This window comes from Opisthocomus hoazin, chromosome 14, assembly GCF_030867145.1.
Source record: "Opisthocomus hoazin isolate bOpiHoa1 chromosome 14, bOpiHoa1.hap1, whole genome shotgun sequence".
In the NCBI taxonomy this organism is placed as follows: Eukaryota; Metazoa; Chordata; class Aves; order Opisthocomiformes; family Opisthocomidae; genus Opisthocomus; species Opisthocomus hoazin.
Window position 1 is genome coordinate 11096160 of NC_134427.1, and position 25143 is coordinate 11121302.

At 48.8% G+C, this 25143-nt stretch overlaps 1 protein-coding gene across 1 annotated transcript; it reads left to right on the plus strand.

Moving 5' to 3' along the window:
* Positions 1 to 162: 162 nt before the first annotated feature.
* On the plus strand, positions 163 to 21498 carry FOXO4 (forkhead box O4). The gene is made up of 3 exons (XM_075435540.1): positions 163 to 686; positions 10565 to 11806; positions 16141 to 21498. The coding sequence occupies exons 1-2, from the start codon at positions 288 to 290 to the stop codon at positions 11786 to 11788; spliced, it is 1623 nt and encodes a 540-aa protein (XP_075291655.1). The 5' UTR covers positions 163 to 287; the 3' UTR covers positions 11789 to 11806; positions 16141 to 21498.
* The last annotated feature ends 3645 nt before the right edge of the window (positions 21499 to 25143 follow it).

The following is a 25143-nucleotide window of genomic DNA, read 5'->3' on the forward strand; positions in this document are numbered from 1 at the left end:
CCACGCGCGCCCGTCGGGGCCGCGCCACGCCCCGCGCCCCGGAGGCGCAGGGCACGCTGGGTGCTGCAGTCTCTCGGCAGGGCAGGGCCGGCCGTCAGCGCCCCGCCGGGACTACCGCTCCCGGCGTGCCCCGCGCGCGCAGGCGCAGGCCGCGGCGCCGCTCCCTGGTAAACAGAGCGGCGCGGCGGCGGCGGGGCCCGGGTCTGACAAAGGGGCAGCGGGCCGGGCCCGATGCGCGGCAGCGGGGCGGCGGCTCCGGTCCCGCGACGGCGTTGAGGCGGGCGCCCATGGCGGAGGCGGGCAGCGCCGCGGCGGCGCCGGACATCGACCCCGACTTCGAGCCGCAGAGCCGGCCGCGCTCCTGCACCTGGCCGCTGCCGCGGCCCGAGCTGCCGGCGGCCCCGGCGGAGGCGGGTGGCGCGGCAGGCGCGGCGGAGGAGGGCGCGGGCGGCGCGGCGGCGGGGCCCGGGCGGGCCGAGGGGGCGCGGGCGGGCGGCGCGGCGGCGCGGAAGGGCGGCTCCCGGCGCAACGCCTGGGGCAACCAGTCGTACGCCGAGCTGATCAGCCAGGCCATCGAGAGCGCTCCCGAGAAGCGGCTGACGCTGGCGCAGATCTACGAGTGGATGGTCCGCTCCGTGCCCTACTTCAAGGACAAGGGCGACAGCAACAGCTCCGCCGGCTGGAAGGTGCGCGGCGGGCCGGGGAGGGGGGGGGGTGGGGGAGCGGGCCTGTCGCTCCGCGCCCCCGGCCGGGCTCTGCGCGGGGCCGCTGCCGGGGGCTTCGCATCCGCGGCCGGCGGGTGCGGGCCGGGTTCTGCCCGCGGGCGGCCCTGTGCGGCTGGGGCCGGGGGGAGCGGCGAGGCCGCTCCCCGCGCGCTGTGCGGGGCGAAGCTCTCCGAGGAAGGGGCGAGCACCAGCTCGGAGGCCGGCGCCAGGCTGCTGCCGGTTTTTAAACACGAGCCCGTGGTTCTCTGCCGTCTGACTGCGCTGAAGCTCAGTACAAATAACTGTTTGTTAGCAGCCGTTCTCGGCTTTGGGGAGGCTCCCTCGGAAGGGGTGCCGTGTCCCGGAGCAGTGCCGGTGCTGCGGCTGTGCGGGGCGGGGAGCTCTGCTGGGGTTCGGAGGAGGGAGAGCGGTGTCCTGCTGCAGAGCCGCAGCGTTGGCCGCGCCTCTGGCTCTGGGAGCAGGCACGCGCAGAGTTCTGTTGGAAGAGCTGAACTCCGTCCCCGTCCTCTGCAGGTGGCAGGCTGGTGTCTTCCCGCTCTCTTCAGCCAAGCCAGCTCCGGCTGGTGAAATAGTCCCTCGGGCTGTCCTGATAGAGCGCAGTGGATGCCACGGCCACTGGAGCCCAGAGTGCGATCTCTTGCTCTCTCTGCGGCCTGGCGTTACGCCTAATGCCATGCTCTCGCTTGCAGCGTCCCTCGCTGTTTGCGGGTGTTGGTCAGCAGCGCAGCCACACCGCGGTTCTGCAGTAGCTTGAGCCAGTGTGGTTTGAGGCTTCCGTGACTCCAGCCACGTGTTCCTCTGCCTGTGTGACCGAGCAGTAAGTCAGCACAGAGAGCTAATTTTGAAAAAAAAAAAAAAAAAATTATAGCTTTTTCTGGTAGGTTAGTTTTTGACTGGCTCAGCTCTGTGAAGTAGCAGACCATGCAGTTGCATGAGTGCTAATGTTTGCTCGAGAGAGTGTAGGAACATGGTGAGAGGGACGCAGCTGTCACAGCATAGGTTGGCACAAGTAGAGACAAAAGTTTTCACCTTTCCTGTTTGTCTGGCTCACTGACAGTTCCCGGAAAGTGCATGTAGTTAGACTAAAACTGGCTTTTTGTTTTTTCTCATTTGTGCTGGTTGAATCCTCATTAAGTTCTGATTTAGGACAGTGCTTGGGTGCATTTTCTTTCTCTTCAGAAGATTTGGTGGTCTCGCTGGAAGATAGTTCTTGCCTTCTCAGGCTGGGCGCATTGTCCTGGTCCTGCTGCTGCTGTGTGGAGTCATGTTGTTTTGGCAGGCAGTTGATGGAACTGGTGCATTTCCTCTTCAGGGAGGTGTCTGTCTCTGTTTGGCAGTAGTGCCTGAGGCTGAAGTTTAGTGTGGCTTCTCAAATGCATCACCAGATATTGTGGGGAAGTTGGAATATGGTGAAGTGTCCTGCTGGACTGGACGCTGGAATGGGTAGACTTCTGCCTTGATTCAGTATGGCTGTTCCTTTGTTAGATTCATTCATGTGTAACGGGACTGTCAGTATTTGGTTTTACTCTGTGTTTTAATCATGTGTCACTTAGGGAAACGTACAGTTGGGTTTATCTTGCAGGAAGGCAAAGGTGAGAATTTCTGCACATACGAGGGTTGAAGTCCCTGCTCAGACGCTGTTGCTGTAGCTGTTCTGTGATGACTTTTCAGCGTGAAATTTGTTACAGTTTTTCATGCTGGGAATTGACTAACTCAGGCTGGCTTTGGTAGGGCAAGAGAACAGAAACTTTGTGCCAGGAAAGATGAGGGAGGGCAGAGTGACAGCAGCTGTGGTGGGAATCGGCCTGCCCTATGATCAGGGCAGTTTAAAAGCCTTGACTTTACCCAGCAAACAGAAAGCCATGTCTAGTTGAAACTGTTCGAATGCCAGGGGAAATTCTCATTAAAAATTGTTTTCATTTTTAACAAACATTGTCAAAGTTTGGGCTGGTGTGTAGGAGGTATATGGTTGATCTTAGGTGCCCAGGAGAGGCAAAGTGGGCTGTGGTATGTTCCCTCTGCTCAGTTTTCTTCCCTGCCCACTATTTCAAATCCCGTTGGCAGGGCTTGGCAGGATGCGTCCCCCATCACATGTGACCACAGAGCTCTCATTTCTAGTCTTACTTGATGTTAACGTACAGTTAGAGATTTGCAAGAGGTTTTGTTTGTTTTGCTTCAGTCTGTGTGCATCAAGGTGCATGAGATGAAGGCCGGTTAGACATTTACAGTTTTAAAGATGTGGAATCAATCAAATTAGTTCAGTCTGATTTTGTGGACTTAGAGTAAACTCAGTAGGTGCATGTTTTATGTTTAAGACAAACTGAATAAACCAAAGATGTCTCTTCAGTTGAGGAATGGGCCTGTCGAGTTTTTTTGGGTTTGCTGTTCCTTGTTACTTTTAGAACTGTGAAGTTCTGCTTGCATCTCTTTTGATTGGTAAATTAAAAGAAAAACGTCTGGAGTTGTCTTAGCCTTATTGATTTCTCAGTTTTGAACTGAAGGAGTTTGGATAAAGGAAATTAGTGTGGAGGTGCTCCTGAATACCGATGTAGCATTTTGGTGCCTGTTAAGATAGTACTACAGCTCCCAGAGTTCTGGTGTTTATGTGTTGTTTGGGCAGAGCCATACTGATGTTAGGTCGTAGTTGTATGTAGTGTAGTTCTAACAGAATTTTAAATGGGAAATTACAAGAAATGGGTCTTTAAAAACTTTTTTCGATCTACTTTAGGCGGTACAAACCCCATAGACTCCTTGTTGATTCATAATTACTTTACAGTTGTCCTGCTCCGCTATACAATTGGGGGAAATACAGCTGTTAGAGGGTGCCAGGGTGTAACCTCTGTGAATTCCGGAAGAATCTGTGTTTTCGAGGAAGGTGGTGTTTGCTGTTCTTGACTGCTTCGAGTGCTTTGTAAAGGACAGATTTGCTGGGTGTGCAGTTTGTCCTTTCCCTGCAGTAACTCAGCTGAAGTTAAGAATTAACCAGCCTCAAAGGCAGAAGTGTCCTTGCAGGGGTGTGCCGTGGGGCTTCTTTGTAATCCTCCCCTTGGTGCTCTGCAAGCAGCTTCGTGCATAAGAGGATAATTCCTTCTGGCTTTGAAATTACTTGGGGGAGGAAGGTGCTGAGGGTTTTGAATAAAGTAGAAGTGCATAGACCCCACTGAAGCAGTTTGCACTGGCTGTTGCGTTTCTCGCATCCAGAAGTATGAGCAAGTTTCACGCAATGAGAAGCAATGTTAAGGACTAGTCTCGCTCAGTGAAACATTCTGTGTGTTGTACCAAAGCTGGTGTCTTTTCCTTTGTAGGGACAGAATGAACTTTAAAACCATCCTTTTCACCCTCCAAAGACACTTCACTGAAGCAAAAATCAGATATTTCCTGTGTGTGCAGTGTAAAGGAAAGACCAAATGATTCTGCAATATTGCATTAGTTGTGGGAGGCTAAAGTCACACCTCTGCATTCTGGTACTGCACATTCACCTCGATTCAAACGTGTGTGTGTGTGCAGCAACTCAAGCAGCTGTATTACGAATTAAAATTTACCAAGCATTCTGCTTGTCTAGAACAGAAGGTGTCATCCATCTGGAAACTCAGCTAGCTCTTAATCTTCATTACAGCATTTTACTTTAAACCCTTCCGTTCCATGCTTGTGTTATGTGCATATTGCCTGTAGTTGATAGTAACTGTTGACCAGATGGATCAAGACACCTAGCTGAGGGCTCTTGGGTCCTTCCTTGCATGTACCCTGCCATTCAGTTTGTGGTGATGGAGTGACTTCAGTGGCTTCCAGTGCCACAGTGCTGGCTCTGAAGGCCCCAGCCTCTCCTGGAGCTGAGGATGTCTGACCGCCTGGCAGAGCATGTGCAGAGCTCCCTCAGGTTGGAGCAGCTGCTCATCCTGTGGCCCTCTGAAGCCTCTCCATGAAAGGCTAGTAGGCTAGCAGACAAAAGCAAGCCTGTCAATCTTCTGGACTATTTCTGCTGTGCTGCAGCTGGTAGGTTCTGCCAGGTTATCCTTATGCCCTGCAAATAAACTCCAGTTCAGTGGATAGAAAATTATGTGAACGCTTGTTTTGGTGAAGATGAAAAATTTGCTATTTGTTGGCGTGTTGACTACGGTTCAGCCAGCTTTTGGTTTTTTTCTGTAGTCAGATCTCCAAAAAAGCAATGGTCAGTTCCTAAAATAATCACATTAGCTATTTGCTTATATCCATCTGGACTGTGCTGCAGTGTCCCTGTATCTGTGAAGATTTTTTGCCTCAGACTAGTCAGAAATGTAGCTTCTTGACATGGACAGGTAAGAACGCAAATCACTACCACAAGAGCTTTCTTTAATTTCACAGAGAAACCCTTTATCTAGAAAGGAACATCTGGTAGGAATGCTTTACGCAGGTTTGCTTTTGACTCTTGGCAATGATAATTTCAAGATAATGGTTTGAGAAGATGTTCAAAATGTTTCCCTGTCTTTACTCACTGAGACATAACTGACGTGATGCCATAAAGCAAAAGGAAACATGAAACTTAAACTCAGCATCTTAGCTCTGAGCAAAGTATAATTCTGCCCGACCTTCAGCCTGGTACAGGTTTGCGTGTAGGGGAGGCTCAGTCTAGAGTCTGGTCTCTCTGCTGCTCTGACCCATTGACCTCAGTCTGTGGAGGAAGAAGGCTACTTTCTGTTGACCGTGCTGAGAAAGCCCATAGTGTTTACTCCTAAGTCCATGTCTCTGAAATTATACAATTCCTTATTAAACCTTCTGACACTAAAAATGAAGAAATGCACATTCTAAACCAGATCAGAATAGTGATGTTGCTGTCGTTGTTGGTACTTAACTTAAGGCCAGTTAATCTCTAGTGGTGGTGTAGGTGCTGCTTTGTATTAAACTGGGATTGGTTTTGTTTCTTGGAAGTTGCTGCCCTGTGAGGGGAAGGAGGGTCTGGCTGTTTGGATCCAGAGTAGCTGGGAGTGGGTGGAAACTGCTGGGCTCTTGCCATTACCTCGTATGCCCCCAGATGCATTCATGCGATGTTAGCAATGTGCGTAGTCCTGGCAGCAGGGAGATGTTCTCTGTCCCGGCTGCTGACAACCTAGCTGGATTTTCTTAAAGCAGGAGGGAAAAATAACGGACAGAAGCAGAATGACAGTTGTTCAGAGGCTGTAGTGAAGAGTCTAGCATGGAATCTGAGGAGCATGGGTGGCTTGTGTCCATCAGTCTTTCTTTTAACAGAATCTTTTACGTTTTAGTCCTATTAGGTCTTAAATGGTCTGGCCACAGCAAGTAATCTGGCCTAGGTGAGGGCCTGGTGGGGAGGGAGGAAGGTAGCTGGGCATGGCAAGGTGGTGTGGATGGGGGGACGGTGAAGTGCTGGGTGTGGAAAATGAGGCCAGTGGCCGTGCATGGATGACTGTGCAAGTGTGGGGTCACCAAGTGTCCTATTTTTCAAGTGGGATAAAACTTCTTGACGAGTGGTCAACTGTGGTGAGGGCCCACCACTGCGATGTAGTGACATGTACTTAGTCCTCATTAAAGTGACGTCAGCAGCCCCTTCTCCCAAACAAGGTGTAGTGCCCTGAATAAGTATGGAAGTGGAAGATGTCTTTTTTTCATTTGAAGCTTTATCTCCCTTACGAGTAGGGGAGAGCTCGTCTTTTGGCTAAAGTCCGTCTGCCCTGTGCAATCCCAGTCAAATTACCTGAAGATTTTGCTGCTACTCTTTGCTGCGCCCTGGCAGTTTGTTCTGTAAATCTGCTTTGCTGAAAGATTACTCCTTGCAGCATGGCTTAATTTTCCAGGCAGTCCTCAGAGAAGGCTGCTCCTCGGCTGCTGGTATTACTTGTTCCAACAAGTTTCTTCCGCTCTAGCTAATCCTGAACAGCTTTTGTTGTATGCCTGCCTGTCTTGGTAAACTTGTAAATCTCCTCAGTCTTTGCTTTTTAGAGAGCTAGAATTTTTTTCTTATGGGCTCTTATTGAAAGATTACAGAAAGGAAAATGTTATTGCTAAAGATACAGTTCTGTCTGTCGAGCTTGACATCTGTGCTCACGTGTTCATTCTGGAAGGGTGTTGCTGGGGGAATGTTTTAGCTCCCTGGCTCTGGAGCAGTTGTTTACTCGCTGGAGCATAACTTCGCAAAATCTCTGCAACGAAGACTTCTTGCTGAAGCCTTTGGAGCCAAGTGGCCGGGTGAGCGCTGGGGCAGGCACTGACAAATGCAGCAGGCAGGGCGTTCTCCCCTTGCAGCCTCCCAGGAATGCCATGGCAAATGGTAATTCAGCACAATTAGAGGCCTGGCTTTGGAACATGGCCCTGCGCTGGGATGTGACCATGTTCTTTGTATGCCTCCAAGGCAGTGAGAGTGTATTACAGGCAGCTGCAGTGATTGCTTCCCCCACCACCACCCTTGTCACTCATTCTTGAGAGACTTTTTGTTAAGAAACCTGATGCTTCTCTGGTTCGTAGTAGAAGCTTGACATTTCCTGGGAGAATGGCCCTGGTGCTAGGGAGCAGTGATTGAAAATCCAGGCGAATGTGGGCAAGCACAAAATTTTCAAGGATAGCTAGTGTTTCTTGTGTCTTTCTCAGCATAGCTTGTGCTTGGCCCCGAGTGCTTTGCTAGCACGGTTCATGCACCACTGCTGCATGGATGAGCTGCTCCGGGCAGGGCACGGGAGCCTCCTTCTGCTCCTGTCACATTGGTGCTTAGAAGAAAGTACATCGCAGGAGGGGGAGTTTAAGATGGCTTTAGTGTGAGGAACCTTAAAGTCTAAACAAACCACCCTGAATGTTCTGGCCTGCTCTGAGTAAAACTTCAGTTTTATGGTAGATAACCTTGGCCTTACCTACAAAGCCGTGTAGTCCCCTGGAAAGGCTGTCAGTGGCATTCTGTCTTCTGTGTGACCCACTCGTGTATTTTCCGTGGTATGTTGGTGTCTGTGGCAGTTGTCCAGCAGGCTGACTGGGCAGGATAGTTGTGTGGTTGTACTCCTAGCTCCCATGGCTAATTCCCCATCCCAAGACCAAAGCACTGCTTGGTGCTGGACAGGGTCTGCAGCAGCACTGATGCTGGTGTGGGGCAGGCCTGGTACGATGTTGAGGAGTGTTCCTGCCCTTTAAATAGGGCTAGGACATTTTATCAAAGAAGATTTAGTGTTGTGGTAACTGAGATTTAGGAAATAGTTTGTGTGTGCTGCTAGCCACAGTTCTGTAGTTGGTCCATATGTCCTAGCTTGTACCCAAAGTGGTTGGGAAATAGTGAATCGTCCACCCTTCAGCGTACAATCAATGTCTCTAGCCAAACTTTAATTTTTTACATAATATCTGTCATTGATTTCAGAATGGTTTTGTCTGAATGTGGTTTACAGGAATCATCTTTGATCTGTGATGGATCAGAGACACAGGCTGGCATTTTTTTTCACTGCAGTACTTAACATAGAGCCGTAAGAACTTCTATAAGATATCTGAGTAAACAGCAATAACCACCCATAACTAGCTGTTGAAGAGGCACCTAAGGATTTGAAGGATTCCTGCCTGTGCCTCTTCCTTCAGGTCATGCTTCTTTACGGTCAAAGATGTTGCAGAGTCAGGACCTTGTGTGGATTGCAGGTGCTCAGACCAACCGGAATCCTGCCGCACTGCTGAAGTGGAGCATCTAAAAAATTAAAGTCATTTATATGTTTCTGGTTTGAGTTGCTTAACATCGAGAAAGGAAGTACGTCAGGGTTGCCTGGGTGACTGAACACTGTTGTTTCCTCTCCTGTCAGGCTTGACCTGGAGTTCTGTGATTATCTTAGCATAATTGATTTGTCCCTCACTTTCTCAAAGAGATTTGAGGGTGCCCTCCCTATCCTAGGTGTATTAAATCCATGCTTTCTGGTGCGGCGGAGCATGCAGGATGCAAGTGAGAATCTGTTGTGCTGTCTCACAGCACCCAGGCTGGTAGGTGCATCTGCTCACTTGCATTGTGGAACTCTCTGGACTTGAGTCTCCACTATGCAGGCGAGCTCAGTCATGCAGGTGTGTTACGGCTGCAGTGGTGAGCTGCCTCGCAGAGTCTGCGGGAGAGATGTGAAAATGATAATTTGGGCATTGCAGTTTTGACAGCAGTTAACCCTAATGTGAGAAGCGTTTGGGTTTTTTTCCTCTGCCTCCAACCACACATTCTGTTCTCTTCCTTAGTTTTCGGTGCTTAACGTCCACAGTGAGGAAGTTCAAAAAACAGGCGGAGATGAAAGAGGCAGGAAAAGTAATTTTCAAGGGAGGATAGGGCTTCTTTTCAGTTGGGTTAGCTCTCTGAACCAGTTCAGGGTCACAGGTGCTTGTGTTATGGGATGAAGAGAGGTTGAAGATGAGGAAGGAAGGAGTTTCTACAGCTGTTAGTCGTTATGTCAGTTTAGCAGTAACATGTAAAAGTGCTTTGAGACTATTTCATAAAAGGTAACAGGCTTTGCATATCTCTCTTCATGTGAGTGCTAGTCTTATTCCAAGATGTCGTATTTCAAGCTGGTTCTCGCATCTCCTTCCATTTCCATGAAAACTTTCCGCTTTGCCTGTATGGTTTATTTACATTTGCTTTGTACTAGAGTAGTGCTTTTGGTGAGGTGGCCAAAATTAGCATGGTGAGGACTTGTCCAAGAGGAAAAGGGTGTGGAGAGGGAAGGTAGCAAGCAGGAAAGAACTGTGTTCAGAGGTGGTGGGAAAGGGTGATAAAAGCAGAGTTAACTTTGTTCAGAATTAAGAGAGCATGCATGAGAGCTGAAGGCTGCTATATACATTTTAACTTCTATGAAAAATACTTTGCTCTTGGACTGCTGTTATGCTACCAGTGTAGCATCTTTTAATGATGTGTAATTTGACCATTTGAACAAATTAAATGCAAATATCAAACAAATGCACGGCACAGGGCCTCCAGGGGAGTTTATGGAGAATCTGCTCAAACAATGAGATTATTGCTTGCTGATTCTAAAATACTGCGGAGTTTATCAGCTACAGGATGAAAATTCAGTTTGCTGGCGTACAGATAACGTTAGCTTGCAGTTTCCAGCAAAACTAAACCAAAAGGGGGTTGTGAGAGGCAAGGAATATGCGCCTTGCCAAACGGAAAGATGGGATAGCCTAAAACTGGCATGTGCTGTGTGGGAGTGCGCTATCTGCTGAACATCTTACCCCACTGGAAACGCACGCAGAGGAGAGAGTACAGCCTCCTTGCAGAGTGGGCCTGGCAGGCTCCAGGATTGCTAGGACTCTTGTTCCACATTTTCTCTCTTGTTTCTCTGGTTTGGGGGTGAAGATGGTTATGGGCATACTGAATTAGAAGCGTTTCACCATTTCTCTTCACCTGGTCTGTTTGATTCACTGCTGTGCTGTGCTCGAATCTGTCTGAAAGCTAGCCATGTTAAAATTAAAAGCTTCAGCCAGGCTTATGGTGGCTAATGGGGTTGGCAGAAGGGTGGGAGCAACATTAGCTCAAATTCCAGTTAGGCTGATGTTGAAGTTGCAAGCTGTGTTTGAGAATTTGCTGACTTGCTATGTGGTATGCTTAGTTTTTGCATATTTAGTATGGTCTTGAAAAGTTCTTTTGTGCTAGTATTTTGCTAGTTGGAAGCTGCAAGTTGTCATGGTAGTTTCAGCGTTGGTGCTGCAGTGAGACATGACACTGCTTGCTAGTGCTGTCAAGCATGTTCAAGCAGAAATAGCAGGTTTTTACGGGTAGGTCTTTGTGACAACTTTCTTCTCTGGATACTGTCTAAATGCTTTTATGCTTGTTAGGTTTCTAGGTGGGAGGCGTGTCAACTGTCAGGTCCTCATATCTTGGTTTTTCGTTTTTTGTTTTGGGTTTTTTTCAGAACTCTATTAGACATAACCTGTCTCTGCACAGCAAGTTCATTAAAGTCCATAATGAAGCCACAGGGAAAAGCTCTTGGTGGATGCTCAATCCTGAGGGTGGTAAAAGTGGAAAAGCACCAAGAAGAAGAGCTGCCTCCATGGACAACAGCAGCAAACTCGCAAAAGTCAGAGGTAAAGCATCCAAAAAGAAGCCTCCTCTCCAGTCTGCTCCAGAATCCACTGCTGACAGTCCTGGCTCCCAATTCCCTAAGTGGCCTGGGAGCCCATCGTCGAGAAGCAATGAGGACTCTGACGTGTGGAGCACCTTCCGGCCTCGGACCAGTTCCAATGCAAGCACCATTAGTGCCAGGCTTTCTCCTATCCTGACGGAGCAGGATGACCTCCACGATGAAGAGCTGCTTCCTTCTCTAGTGTACTCCAGTGCATCCAGCAATGTTCCACCAACTGTGACTGAAGAGCTTGAGCTCATTGATGGGTTAAATTTGATGTCTCCCAGTTCATCTGTGTTATCTACCCAGCAATCTGCCTCGAGTGGTCAGATCCAGAGAGATTCCAGCTTTTCCTTGCGGAGCCCAAATGCAGCTGGTCAGACCACTACTTTTGGCAATTCCCTGTTTAACCCTGTTGATATCTCGCTGCAAAGTTCGGTCAGCCATTTCTCTGCCCCTCAGACCTTGGAAGCTCTTCTGACACCCAGCTCTCCGCCTCCAAGGGATGTTATGATGACTCAGGTGGATCCAGTTCTCCCGCAGACTGGTAGCAGGATGAGCAGCCGAACTCTTCTGCTTCTAGGGGGACAAGCCCCCCAGAGTAAGATGAGCTCAGGCAATCCACGAGGAAAGCCTACAGAGCAGCAGGCAGAACCAGTCAGTGCCAGTGTTTTGCCATCAGCGCTTCCCATAGTAACATCTCCTCAAAACACTGCCAGCATCACCAGTTTGAAGGCTCCAGTTTCTGCAACAACTGCCCAGTCGGCCCAGCTGGGCAGCCCACTGCTTCTTTCTTCTGCTAGCCCTGCTCCCTTGGGATTGAATCAGGACAGGCTGCCCATTGACCTGGACATTGACATGTACATGGAGAACCTTGAATGTGATATGGATTACATAATCAACAGCGAACTCATGGATGGAGAAGGACTGGACTTTAATTTTGAACCAATTCTGTCTACTCCCAGCTATCCCAGCACCTCGCAGGCCTCCAACCATACCTGGGTACCAAGTTAACTTCAGGAGCACAAAAAGGTAGGTGTAGTCACGTAAAATGCTACAGCTCTATAGTGGGAACAGCCCAGTCTGGGATGGTTCCTGTGCTCAACTGTAACAGTTAAAGATACCTCTTTGGAAGCGCGGGTGCTCTTTGAGTAAAAAGCTTGTGGGAGAGTTGCATTCCCTTTTAGAAGGAGAAGCAGCTGTGCAAAGATAGGTAGATGTAACTTACCAAGTAGCAAACGCCTTTATGGAGTAGAGCAGCAACCTAAATGAAACTCCTGTTGTCTCTCATTACCAAAGATGACTATGTTCAGCATGTCAGTCTCTGCCATGTAATGCCTATAGCTCTGAAGCTGACATGAGAGCATATGCTGATTCCATAAATAAAGACATGATCCTGTATATACGGAATGGTTGAACTGAGCTAAGCACATGCTGTGTTTCTATCCAGGTTATTATTATTCTTGCAAAATTTTCTAGTATGTCTAGTTGCAAAGCGTGTCTGTCATGACTGCCCGCTTTGCCCGGTGTGTAGCAGGACGCAATTACTCTCAGTTCTCAGGCCTTCTACCCTTCCCTTATCTGGGATAGTGTCTGTAAACTCTGGTAAGCTGGTTCATCAGCATTAACTACTGAATTGCTTATGTACCCATTGTTGGAATGGGAAATGGGAGTATGCAGTGTGGATGGAGATGGAAGCAGGAAGGATGTGTTAGTGCTATCACGTGCACAGCAAAGCTGCCTCTTTGGCGATCTTTCATATTTGCACAAAAATTTCTAGAGTCAGTTTGGCAAATGCTGTATGTGAGAACAAGAGTTAAAAATGTCTTATTCTCTGAGGGCATGACACCCTGATTTGAAGCTCTTTAACCACTGAGGCCATTGAAGAGTTAGAGAAGTGGAGCTGAAGGCGTACTTCGTACTTGGAGCTCAGTTAGCTTACAGAAAATGGACAGTTTCTTTTGTGGAATGGAGCATAGGCTGGATATTTGTTGGAAAGTGGAAGCCTTGCCAAGAATATTCCCTGTTTAGGAGGCAGATATGGTATTTGTTAGTGTTGCAAATTCAACCCCTAATGCTGGCCAGCTGAGCAGGCAGAAGGGCAAATTGCAGATAGTGCTTCCGTTACGGGAAGCCCTTGAGCTTCAAAATGATGGAGACTGAGTGAAATTATCACATACTTGACCTTCATACTCTCTCCTAGGCACCTGAGTAACCTGGAGGTGGTTTGGACTAGGTGACCTCTGGAGGCCCTTTTCAACCTAAATTTTCTGGTGATTTCTGCTGCTGTCCATGCTGGAGGCCAGATGATAAGTTAAATATTTTTCTGCTCTGCTCCAGTACAACCATTCTAGACAAGTGCTTTAGGTCTAGACAAAGTGAAATGCTGTCCTTTAAGCCGATGGTCCTTAAACCCTGTGAACATACTGATACACCACTATATATTGACTTTTTAAACACTATTTAATTCTCTCTTATTCCAAATCCCACCACACTGCTTAGGATTTAATTTATTATTAACGTGCTTCTGTGTGTACTTAACAGATCTCTTTACTGGAGGGAGGGTCAATCAAGCTTTTCTGTTTTGTTATGGGGCTTTGTATAGTCTTGTGCATTTGTTAACCGTGCTCTTGCTGAATTGGCTGTCTTAAATTGAATATTCTAACTTCAGGTGGAATATGGCAACTTGGTTTAAAAGACAGATTTGGTTGACAAAACACTGGCATCCTTCATCTGCGTTAGGACTGTTTGCAAGTTAGTGACAGAGACTGTGGCTTTTTGAGCAGTGTTTCCATTGGATATTGTTCTGAGCTTTGGTGGGTTGTTTTGTTTGGGTTTTTTCATGCCATGCTGGGGCAGGCCATCATATTTGGGGAATACATTGACTTTGCAGGGGTGAAATGTTTTTCACAGGAGTGTTTTCAAAACATAATGTAAGCTGTCCTGGGTGCATTAATTACCTAGGCTGGATAGACAAGACCTCTGTCTACAGAATGCCAGGCATAGATTATTTTTTAAGTGCGTAAAACAGAGAAGCAGAGGGAAAGTTTGTCAAAGAGTAGGGTCTAGTACTGGTGAAGATGTGGTTATAATCAAAATGCTTAAGAGGGAGAACATGAACTCTTCACGGCATGGTTGTGTTCTTGTTCCATATTAATTTTCCATACTTAGCATGTGAATTGCAAAACAGAGGAGCTATCTGATGTTAAAACCCCTGGATTTGCTTTATGTGTGCAGCTGAAGTGATACATTCTGGGAAATACGCTGGACACGCTCACTAAGAAAGGAGCAAGATGTGGAACAAGTTCTGCCCCAGTATCGTGTTTCAGCAGAAAGCGTGGCTCCTACGCACCTCGGGGTGACCGATTCTTAGCAGCAGTACTGCACTTGGAGGAGGAGTGATGCCGTGTTCAACGTGCTTTGTTTCAAGCCTTTTGTTCTGTCCGTAGATTACGTTTGCTTTTTCTGAGCTTTGCAAAGCTTTTCAGTTTTGCCTGTATCCTGGAATCCATGGGTGGGATGAAGGGGAGCTTTTTCCCCAAAGGAGAGCAAGTGTCGTGTAAAACACTGCCGAGACACAGGTGGGTCCGGTTTCTAAGAAAGGGGAAACAGGCACACATGGAGCGAAATAGGAGTGTTCATGGAGGCCAGGGAGGACCTTGGGGGGGGAAAAAGGCAGAATGTTTTCTCAAATTTACCAGTTCCAAAACCAAGTGGGCTGCAGACATCAGTGTCTGTGAGGAGGTCAAGACTGTGTCATCTCTCCCTTTTCCGAATCTGTTACTGCAGTGAGTTATTATGGTCCCTGTTTGGAAATCACTGTTCGGGGAAAGCATGGCTACCACTATATATTGTTCCAGTGGGCCAGGCTTTTTTCCTTTCATATCCTTTCTATGAATGTGTTTTTTCCATGTTAAATTCACAGTGGCAAAAGCTACTCTAAGTGATCGCTAACCTAAAGCTGTCCTCCTTTTTACTGTGGGCTTAACCTGTAGTGTTCTGGGTCAGTTATGGATGTAATGCCGAGCAAAAACTGCTCATCAATAAATGCCAGTGATCACACTCTGTGATTTGAACAGTCAGAATGAAGCTGGATCTAGGGAAATATTTCTCTTCGTAGGCAAGAAAAGGTCTTTGGGAATAAGTCCTTAGACTCTCTGCAGGACTTGGGGAGACAAGCTAGTTGATGTTGCCCATGGTGCTCAAAGCTGACATGAGTTTACCCCCTTCTTGCAAATTAAATGCTGTAGAGCTTGTCCACAGCTTCACCAGCAGTGTTTGAACCCTTTGTTGCCTTACTTGGAGATTACAGATCAAACATTGCAACTTTGCCCAGCAGCAATGCAGCACCCACAAACCTAGCTGTTAGCGGCAGAGGAAGAAGGTCTGCATGTGAACACTTCCCTTGACTAGGAAAAAGATAAATTCTACAATTTCTGCTGCGGTTGTCTGGTAGCTGCAGCTCACTTAATTGTAAGCCCGCCATTCACTGGTTAAGGCACTACTGGATGTGCAAGCCATCGAGTGACTTACAGGGGCCTTAGTGAGCAAGGTCATGGGAAAAGGGTAGCCATACCTGGAATTAGACCATGGCATGCAGGTGCTCAGTCATGAGCAGCCACTTGTATCCTCAGCACTTAATGCAAGTGTCCTCCATTCCGGTCGTGGGAAATGTGGGTGGGCACCTGGCTGTCTCTGAGCAGCTGAGGGACTTCGGGCTTGCTCCTCTGCCACTATGCTATGTATTTCTGCAAGTTGGTGTCTTAAGGCTGCTTAGACCTATTCCAAGGCTTGTTTGAATGAGATGTGGCAGCTTCGTTGCGGTGAGGCAGAAGAGCTGAGAAGGGATCTTTAGACTTGCAGGTGAATGAGATATCTAGAAATGTTTAATCATTTGTAGGTAGATACAGGATTTCTTTAAGCGAGTGAGCGTAGACAGTGTTAGTGTGTGATCTCTAAAAATCCCTTTTTTAGTCTTTTCCCTACCAATCGATATTTGTGGTTGCTTGAGGTGAAGAGTAATTTTCCTCTTCCTTGCTGCTTTCCTGCAATGCCTCTGGTGTTAGCCAAGTTCTTCTTTAAACTGTCTTGCAGAGCTTTGTTGGTGCTGTCAACTTGCAGGAGGAGCGCTTGCTTTTGACCTTTGTGCTTTTGTTGTGTCTTTCTGTCTCAAACTCTGAAGCTTGGAGCTGAGCAGTTGCATCCTCTACTTGACTCTCCATTGAGATCTGTGTTTGTTCCTTGCTGGAAGCTGGCATCGTTTGAGCAGCAGGAGCTGATTGATAGTAATTAACTCCTTATCTATGCATCCAGGATTCCCACTGAAGCTGAGATCTAACCATTCACTCTGTTTTTCTTCTTCCTAGTGTCCTTCAGGTTTTGAACATCGGGTTCTGACTTCACTTCCCACCCCTGGCAGAGAAAAGAATGGAGTATGTTGGATTCAGTTTCCCAGCACACCATGCCTTGGGCAGAAGGGGCTGCCCACCTGGGAAGAAGGGGCAACCTGTACCTGGCTGCAACAGGAAGAGTTTAAAAATAATAATCCTGTTATGTGCCACAGCTCTTCCTACAAACCTGACCCTGCCTTGGACCATCTGGAGAAACCCTGGGCTGTACATGTCCAAAGAGGAGCCCTGGTAAAGACCGCAGCCGGAAGACTCTGTGCGAGGCAGTAGAGTTTTCCTGTGTGAAGAGTTGGGTTTGCTGGAGGAGTCTCTCGATGGCTATCCTCTCTCTGCTATGGCAGAAAGTCTCCCAGTGCCTCGGACTGGCAGAGGGCTGGCTCTGCTCTCGCTTGGCTTGCCCTCTGGGCCAAAGTAGTTGGATGTTTTCATTCAGCCACTGGACGTGCACTTGGTATCTCACAGACTCGCAGAGGAATTGGAGGGAGCTTGCTGGTGGAAGCCCTGTGGGGAAAGGGTGCGCTGTTTCAGGGGCTGGTTCCAGTGTGCCCATCTCCAGAGCATCCATCGTCGTTCTGCAGGGAAGGGTGGTGATCGTGGCGTAGAAGGCTTCCTCTTGTCCACCTGAGTGGAACAGGAAGACATTGAGTTTTTCACTGTGCCAACTAAACCCCATTGAATCAGATGCATGTTTTGAGAAGTCCCGATGCTGTTCTCGGCACTTTCCTGATACACCAGGCTGCTGTAAAATAAGCACAGGTGCTAATAGCTGTTTCTGGGACATAAAAACATCATTTTGGGTTTGTTTCTGATCTGTCTTGCTACAGCAGAGAAATGGAAAGCCTGGGTGTGGCCTTAACAGAGCCCTGGTTGCTTTTCAGAAGGGCATTTTCTATAGATGAAATATTTTTTTACTAATCTGGGAACTTTCTACAGTGAATATGAAGCCAATGTTAAGTGTGTCCCCATTAGATGTATTAGGCATCTCTCCCTCTGAGAAGGTACCACTGACAGACTTCTTTTTCAGAGCTGTGTTAGGAACAAACGCATTTGATGTTTGATAATGTATGATTGAGGGGAAAGAATTGGCAAGTCCCCGTGGTTTCAAACCACCTTGGGGAAGAGTTGTACATTATTGTAATCTATATGTAAAAGTAGTTGCAAATTACATAGAAGCTTTTCTAAACCTTTTTAAATATATATTATATATTTTAATTGAAAATGAGATTATTGGATAAAAAAAAACCCACGTTTGCTGCATCTGTCCCTTTGATACCAGATAACACTACAGTATGGGAGGGGACAGGCCTGAGGCATTTTGGGCCAAGAAGCTGAAAATGTCGTCGGAAAAGTGGGAAGGGCGCCACAGTGTAATTGGGGAATGGCTGCTCTCCCCAGAACAGGCGGAAGGTGCCTCTGTGGCATGACGTTCAGCCACAGCTACTCAGTCCCTTTCCTCGACTGGGCACTCCTGCCAAGCTGAGAGCACAATGCTAGGGAATGCTAATCATTAACAGCGTGCTCATTTTCAGCTAATCCCTGAAATAGCTGGACTGCAGCTGATACATAGGACAGATTCCCTCGTCTGCTGAGAAGATGGTGTGGACTGGATCGCGCTAGATCTGCTGACACTGGGTAGCCCTTATGGAGGGCAAGATCAGTTGTATTTGGTAGCTCGCTTTTTGGTTTCTGAAGCTTTTTGTTTTCTTGCTGAAGTTTCTGCTGCTGCTGGGGAACTCGAAGCCTGTAGGCACACCCTTGGGGATGTGCCTGGGATTCTGCCCTGTCTCTTTGTTCTTGCAGGACGGAAGCTAGGAGTCTGGAGATTAGTTCAGAGCATTAGCTGGCATGTTCATGTCACCTTTTCGGTGTTTGCAGTGGCAGAATGTGTAGGAGTCACAGTGCTTTTATGGTGTTCTGGTAGGCCTGTTCTGGCAGAAAGCCTCTCCAGTCCTTTCTGAAGGTGACAGTGGCTTCTGTTCAGAAGGTTTGTATCATGCAGTGCGATGAGCCCTACTGTTCTACCACCTTGCCTGCTCTGTTTTCATGGATTTCATTTCATTTTCATTTGAGTGGAAATAGGAACAGGCGTGGTTTGTCTGGTTACCTGCAACAAGGAGTCTTCAACAGTCTTATCTTTAGCATGCTCTGCCATCAGAGCCTTTGAATAGTTTGATAACCTTTGCTTTGAAGGCTGTCTTCATGGCAGACCTCATGGTGATATGTTTCAAATTTACCCACAGTCTGCATGTCTGGCCACACCTCGTTGTAACAAACAAAAAGGCAGATCCTAAGCTGGGATCACAGTCCTTGGGGTCTTGTGTCATGGATGCATATTCTCACTTCAGTTAATTCGTTGCACCAATGGATAGATGCCCTTTCCACAGACACCTGATGGTGTGGGCTACACGTAAGAATCAGCCGTTCTGGGCTTCAGCTAAATAGATCTGGCGAGTTTTGTGTTATCTGGCACATAATATGCCACTCTGTCAGCTTGAGCCCTGAGGTGAAATGAGTCCTGTCATCTCTAGAGCAAGTTGACTGGCTGCCTGTTCTTCACAGCCGTGTATCAAAGGATAAGACACTGGTATGTGTGGTCATGTTACACGTGAATCTCTAGCTTGTTTCTCATGAAAACAGCCCAAAGCAATAGGAAGGGCAATATTAGTAACCAGTGCTTCAGACCTGCAAATCCACGGTGAGCCATTTCTGGCTGGGTGGGTCTGTGGGGAAGAAGTGCTGTCTTCAGGCTGTTCCAAGGTGTCCCTAGGTGTGACAGCACTGGGGATGTGGCCTGATCTCTGGCTGCAGAGAGCCTGGCTCTGTAGTGCCCCAGGGAGATCTGACATACTCTTAGCTAGTGCGTGTCCTCAGCCTGTTCCAGCTGAAAGAGCTGCAGCCCAGGTATACCAAGGCTCCTCATGATTGGTGCCCTACAATGTGAGTTCATAAGAGACTCTGTCCCTGTCCTTTTAATAAGGAATAGAATACCTATCTATTTTTTTCCTTTTTTCCCCATACTCCCAGGACACACTCCTGGGGAATCGCCTGTCCTGGGGACAGCACTGGACACCAGAGCACCTCTGGCTGGGGTCCTGCTGTACCAGTGTGCTGACAGTGATGTGTCTGTCTTGCAGCAGTCTGTGCATGTACTCTCTGTCTCCTCAACGCAACAGAGCTGGCAGTGGCTGAAGAAGCCTGAGAGCATGCTAGTGCTGAGGATGGTGTTCAGAAGACTAAGGGTGCTCTGGGAGTGCTCAGTAAACCATGAATGTACTGTTGCAGGCTCAGGCAGGCAACTTAACTTTCTTGCTTATATGTGTAGCAGGATAGCTTGGATCATGGGCACAGAGGGCAGGAATGCAGAGAATTCGGGAGTTCTCCAGCCCCTTCTCACATAACTTCCTTTTTATAAACCTTGAGCTTTTCTAGCCTGGGATATTTCCTCAAAGGACACAGGAGACTTTAAAGTTTCTAAACTGCTGCTTGCTGAAAGGCTGTACCTGGCAGGGGTTGCTCAGTACTTGTCCAGTTTTTTGTATTCTTGCCCAAAGTGTTTGCTACTGACTGTTGCTGGATTCAGGATAGTGTCTTGGTGGATCTTTGTTCTGTGTTAGCACTGCAGGCCCTGTGCTTGTGGGCTAGTTTTGCTCTAATGAAGGACTGGGCTGGGATTTTGAGGGCAGCTGTGAGCTGGGTGGGGAGGGAAGGGGCCAGTGACATGGGGAGTGATGGTCCTGGATAAGTGCCTGAGGGGAGTGGGCAGGGGACTCCTGGCATGAAGCCTTACATTGTGCTGTGTGTGGTTTCCTTGTCCACACTGAGCTTGGGTAACAAATTTGTTCATCTCCAGAGGATCAAATGCCATCTTGCACAGTGTGAAGCCACCATGCAGCTCTGGGCTGCAAAGGATTCGGGTACCTAGGCCCATGGAGCCTAGTAGGAGGTAGACTTGTTGCTTTTATTTGCACCAGAGTTTAGCAAATTGCTTGAGCCTTCTTTATAACTTAAGCATATTTTACTATACTCCCAGCTTCCTGTGAGAGCTTGGAATATCGAAAGCTTCTTGGAGCCCTTAATTTTCCTTGTTGGTGTGTCTAAAAACAAGTCATCCCCTATCCTGTGCTGCTTTAAAAACAGCAGTCAAATCGTCCTGGTAAGTGAGAGGAATGAAAGCAGTGGGAGCATTCCAGAGCCCCGGTGTATTCATAAACGAGGCTCATACTAGAAGCAAGTAGCACTAATCAGCTTTTCCAAAGGAAATGCCTAGAAAGCTTTTATGTAAATCATCATTTGTTAATTTTCTTACTTAGTTGCTTATTTATAGCCACACTCAAATGTTTCAGGGCTAGCCTTGCTCCAGGAATGAGAAACCTATGTCTGGTGCCATGGGTAGGAGTGCCTTGGGAGTGGTGTCCCAGACTGTCACCAAAATAATGTGCAAGTTTGGACCCGTTGTCAAAAAACACACAACAAATCAATCAACTCTGGGACATGAGCATGAACAGGGGTAGCTTAGGGTTGGCCTCAGTTGCATATCTAATGAAAAACATGTTCTAATTAATGTGGGGAAAAGCAAGCAAGAGGTGACTCCTGGAGCCTGAAAGATCTGTCTGTGTGAAAGCCTGGTAGCATGTGGTAACCCATCACCACAGTTGCTCAGCCTTTAAGAAAAGGATCCTCTCTTTTCACTAGCCTTGAAGTCTCCCCGCACCTGGGTGTGTCTGTAGTAGATGAAAAACAATCTGATGGAATCAAAATCACATGTAATATTGTGGTGTAAAGCAGGGATAAGAGGCAGCAGAAGCTGAAGGTGAAAGGGCTGATGTTGTATTTATGGTTCTCCAGCCGAGGCAGTGGTGTGGTGTGTGATAGAAGGGGATGTTCGCGGCTGGTGCTGTGGTGCTCAGCGTGGTGCTACCCTGTGGTGCTCCCCGCAGTGTCTTGGTTCGGCTGCATAGAAGATAGGTCACCTCTCCTGAAAGGAGCCGCCTTCTCAAGGCAGTGGGGATGCTTCCAGCACAGGGGAGTCTTCACCTGGTGCAATCCCAGGAAGGGCTGCTGCATTGCTAGCACAGACATCTGCTGCACGCAGGGCAGGCACCATTGGCTGACGTAGTTCCCACCCCATCCCCTCTGCACCCTTTCAACCATTTCTCACAATTTTTTTTTTTACATAATAAATCTCTGCTTTTGTTTGCTCTCTGTAGCAGTGTAATTTCTGAACCATTACAGGCTCTTTGTTACCATCTGTGCTAGCAAGACTGTAGAATGTGCTAGACTAGGGGGAATGTTTGACAAATAAAAACGGTAATCCTCTGCTCTGTGTCTCGTGTGGTTTGTTCTGTTTCCCTGGCGAGGACCAGTTATTTTTTTTTTTCCTTGTCCTTGGCTTCTTTCCTCTGCTGTCCTCGCCCATTAGGCCAGCCCCTCGGTGCGATGCCCCTTAGCTGGCCATAGGTGGAAGAGTCGCAGGGTGACAGCCTGCAAAGGCTCCAGTGTGCTCTGCAGTGTGTAGAGCCCCTTGTTACAACTCGCTGGCAGTGCGTGGGGACCCAGGGGGTTGCCAGGCCCTAAAACTGACTCTGGGGCATTCCCACTTCTGCAGGACTAGTGTGGAGTCATCCTTGCCTTTCTAGACCTGAGTGCAGAAGATGACTCCGTTCATTTTATATAGCTACATTTAAACAGTTTTGAGTGTCAGCAACTCCACCAGTTATCTCTAGGAATAGAGAGATGGATTTGCTGCTACTTTTCTTCTTTCAGCCACCCCATCTGCAAGCACAGGCTGATGCTTACTTAGGACAGATGAGCATGTGAGTGAGCTTGCATACCCCAAATCCTTCATAGGAAAAGGAAGGTTGCTACAGCTGAGAAGCATTTTTTTATATTGGAAGATAAGGGCTTGGGTCTGCCCATCAAAGGGGACATGAATGTCAGCGTGGAAGCCAGGAGGGAGTCATTCCTTGGGGTTGCTCAGAGGTGTGCAAGTGGGGAAGAGGCCTCTCTGGGCAGGAGAAGGCTTCAGCCGATACCTTAAGGGATGCTTCCTTGACATAAGGCAAGTAGAAATGCAGATACAGTTTGAGCCAGTGAAGCAGCTTGTGAGGAATGTGGTGGAGCCCTTGAATCAAACTAGCGTGTTATTCCAGCAGGGCTGTCTGCTCACAGCTGGGATGAGGCTGGAGAACGTGTTGTCCCCCTCTGCCCTAGGGCTGCTCTGTGCACCACAGCCCAGGAGAGGTCTTGCAGAAGGTTAGACCAGTTCAGAGCCTCAGTCTTGCTGGATTGGGGGCAGGTAAGGAGACTGGAGAGAAATGGGGGTTAAGGAGTGTAGAGCATGGATTCCACTGGCCTGGTTAGACACGTGGAGAGCAAGTCAGAGGTGTTTTTAAAACTACCGAGGAGAAAGCCTTATTCATGAAATAGCACAGTATGTGTACGGCCAGAAAGCTTGCATTCGAAGCCTTGGATACTCAATAATAAAGAATATTACTGAAAGAGAATAGTGTTAAATCAGTTAATGCAAATAACTCTGGAAGGGATCTTAAGGCTCCTGCTTCAAGGTTTAAGCCAATCTCCATAAACTGGGAATTCGGAGGAGATCCATCCTTAACGGAACTGTCTGTCCGTCCCTCATCTGTTCCTTGGGCACTTCCTAGGGCTTCCTGCAAGCACGTAACAGTAGGTGCTGTTGGAGGAAGAAAGTGCCAAGGGTGGATTTTTCAGTTGTTGATTGGATCAGAGTGGATGTGTTCAAAACTTGACATAGAATAGGGGACCATGCATTCCCCCCAGTAGCTGTTAATACTTTTTATGCCAATTTGAGCATTGCCCTGTGGCACTTCAGCATTGCCAAGGAGAGCAAATCACAGAATAGATGCCAGGCTGGGACCTGGATGCCTTGGCTCAGGGTTGCTTTTGATATGTGTGATGCTGTCTGCAGTAGTCACTAAGTCCTGCTGTGTTCTGTCCTAACAGCTCTGTGGGTTCAGAGCACCTTGTCTGCAGTAGGTCAGCCTTTCTTGCAGTCTTGGAGACCTTGTAGCTCTCCCGAGTTGCCACCATAAGCATTTTGGCCTATGGAGTACTTACTTACAGAGCAACACTACCTGAAGCTAGTGCAAAAACTTCAGCTTTTCTGCTCAGCTTCGTTTCTGGCCAGAGACCTGCTTTGCCCCAGATGCTTGCTGGTTGATGAACACTTCTCCTGTGCCACCAGTGATGGGACCATGTGTGAAAGCACAGTGGGGAAGTCTGTTGCCCTGCTTCTCGTGGCTTTTGTGGTGGAGTAGCTGGTGCATGTGGAAGGCAGGCTGAGGAACAGGGAGATGGTGGGGTGCATGCTGCCTGCTCCAGACCTATCGTGGCAGGACAGTCTGTCTCCAGCTCCCACGTACTGGTTTTTTCCCCCCTCCACCGCTGTGGTAAGACCAGCAGCCATAGGCCTGACTTTTAATGGGTGGGTTGCAGGAGCTGTGACAGTAACCATTGCTGCAGCATGGCTTGCTGTTCTCTACAGGCTGGGACACACCATTCCTCCCGCATCACGGCTTGGGGACGGCTCGGCTGTTACAAAAGCAGTCCTGGCTGTGCCTGACAGCATGCCTTTGTGCTACAGGCTGTTGCAAGGAACTCGGTGACTGCTTTGGACGTGTGCTTGCGTCCTCCCCTCAGTAATTCCAGGTAAGGTCACAGTGGCCTGGCTCCCACGCGGGTGTGCTGGACATCCTGGAGGGTTCCTGTAGAGCAGAGGTACCCCATGTGCCAGTAGTTCTGCTCCTTCCAGCCACAGAGCAATAGAGAGGAATATCCTAGTCCAAGTGGATGAAGGGCACAGCGGGCACCAGGGCAGGGTCCCAAGCATGGAAGTTGCCAGACTTGTGGCTTAGTCATCTGCTTACCTTGAATGCTGTAGTGCCTGCACTGCCCTTCCCAGGAAGCCTCAAAGCCTGGCCCTCCGTGAGTGCAACAGCTTCACAGCGTGGCTGAGCACAGGAGGGGAGCGGGAGGGGGTGATAAGGTGAAGGATGGGTTCATGGGTTTCAAAAGTGAAGCTGTAGTTACTGATGTGGGCGTAGAACTACCCTGAAGTATCTGGTCAACAAGACTCTTACAGGCTTCTGCGGTGACATAATCCCCCGTACTTGAGTTACCTGCTCCAGGACCTCCTTGGGACGCGATAGTAACTTTGCTGGCTCTGCCCAGACGGAAGCAGACGGTTGCTTCATCTTTGGCTTTCTAGCTCTGAGATCATGTGGGCATGTTTTCTTCTCATCAGGGAGCTGAGGCTGGCAGTTTCCCCTGGCCTTCCCAGCAGCTGTGCTTGTTTCTGGTCAGGGTTGACAGCCCATGGAGCCCTTCATCTTGCTGCTGTGACCAGTGCTGCTTGTTCTGCACGCCAGAGCAAGCAGCAGCTGCCCCGGCTCCTGCAAGGCCAGCTCCTTGTGCACAAACTGAGAGAGACGAGGGGCAAAAGGGAACCTGCTTCACGTGTCCTGGGGTCGGGCAGCCCTTTGCCCCCAGCCAGCAGCCTGCCTTCTCCCCAGCAGCACAGAGCGATGGTGGGTGGTGAGGATGCTGGGAGCCAGCCCCGGGCTGTGCAGAGCTGCGGATGCACTGCTTGCTTCCGGAGCGGTGAGCCCTGCGCAGAACTGGTGCTGCGGCTCATCCCGGCCCTGGAGGGAACAGAGCTGCTGTCGCAGGGGCAGGGGAGAGGCTGGCAAAATGGCTGGCAGGGAGCCAGGCTGCTACGGTTAACCACAGTGAGCAGGACACCCAGCTGCCCTGATCTGTGCCCAGCCCTCGCTGGGGCTAGATGATGGTACAGCAGTGCCTGTCCCAGTACTCTCGAGCCAAGCCTGGTAGCAGCTGTCCCAGCACCTCTCATCCTGGCATTGGTGTCACTGCCCAGCACCAGTTGTCCTGGCATTTTACTGCCTGGGCACCAGCTTGGCCCAGTAC

What these genes read in the sequence shown, in the direction of transcription:
- FOXO4 (XM_075435540.1), top strand. Translation starts at nt 288, where the DNA reads ATGGCGGAGGCGGGCAGCGCCGCGGCGGCGCCGGACATCGACCCCGAC. An exon ending in ACAGCTCCGCCGGCTGGAAG is followed by an intron (nt 687 to 10,564) that starts GTGCGCGGCGGG and finishes GGTTTTTTTCAG; the next exon opens with AACTCTATTAGACATAACCT.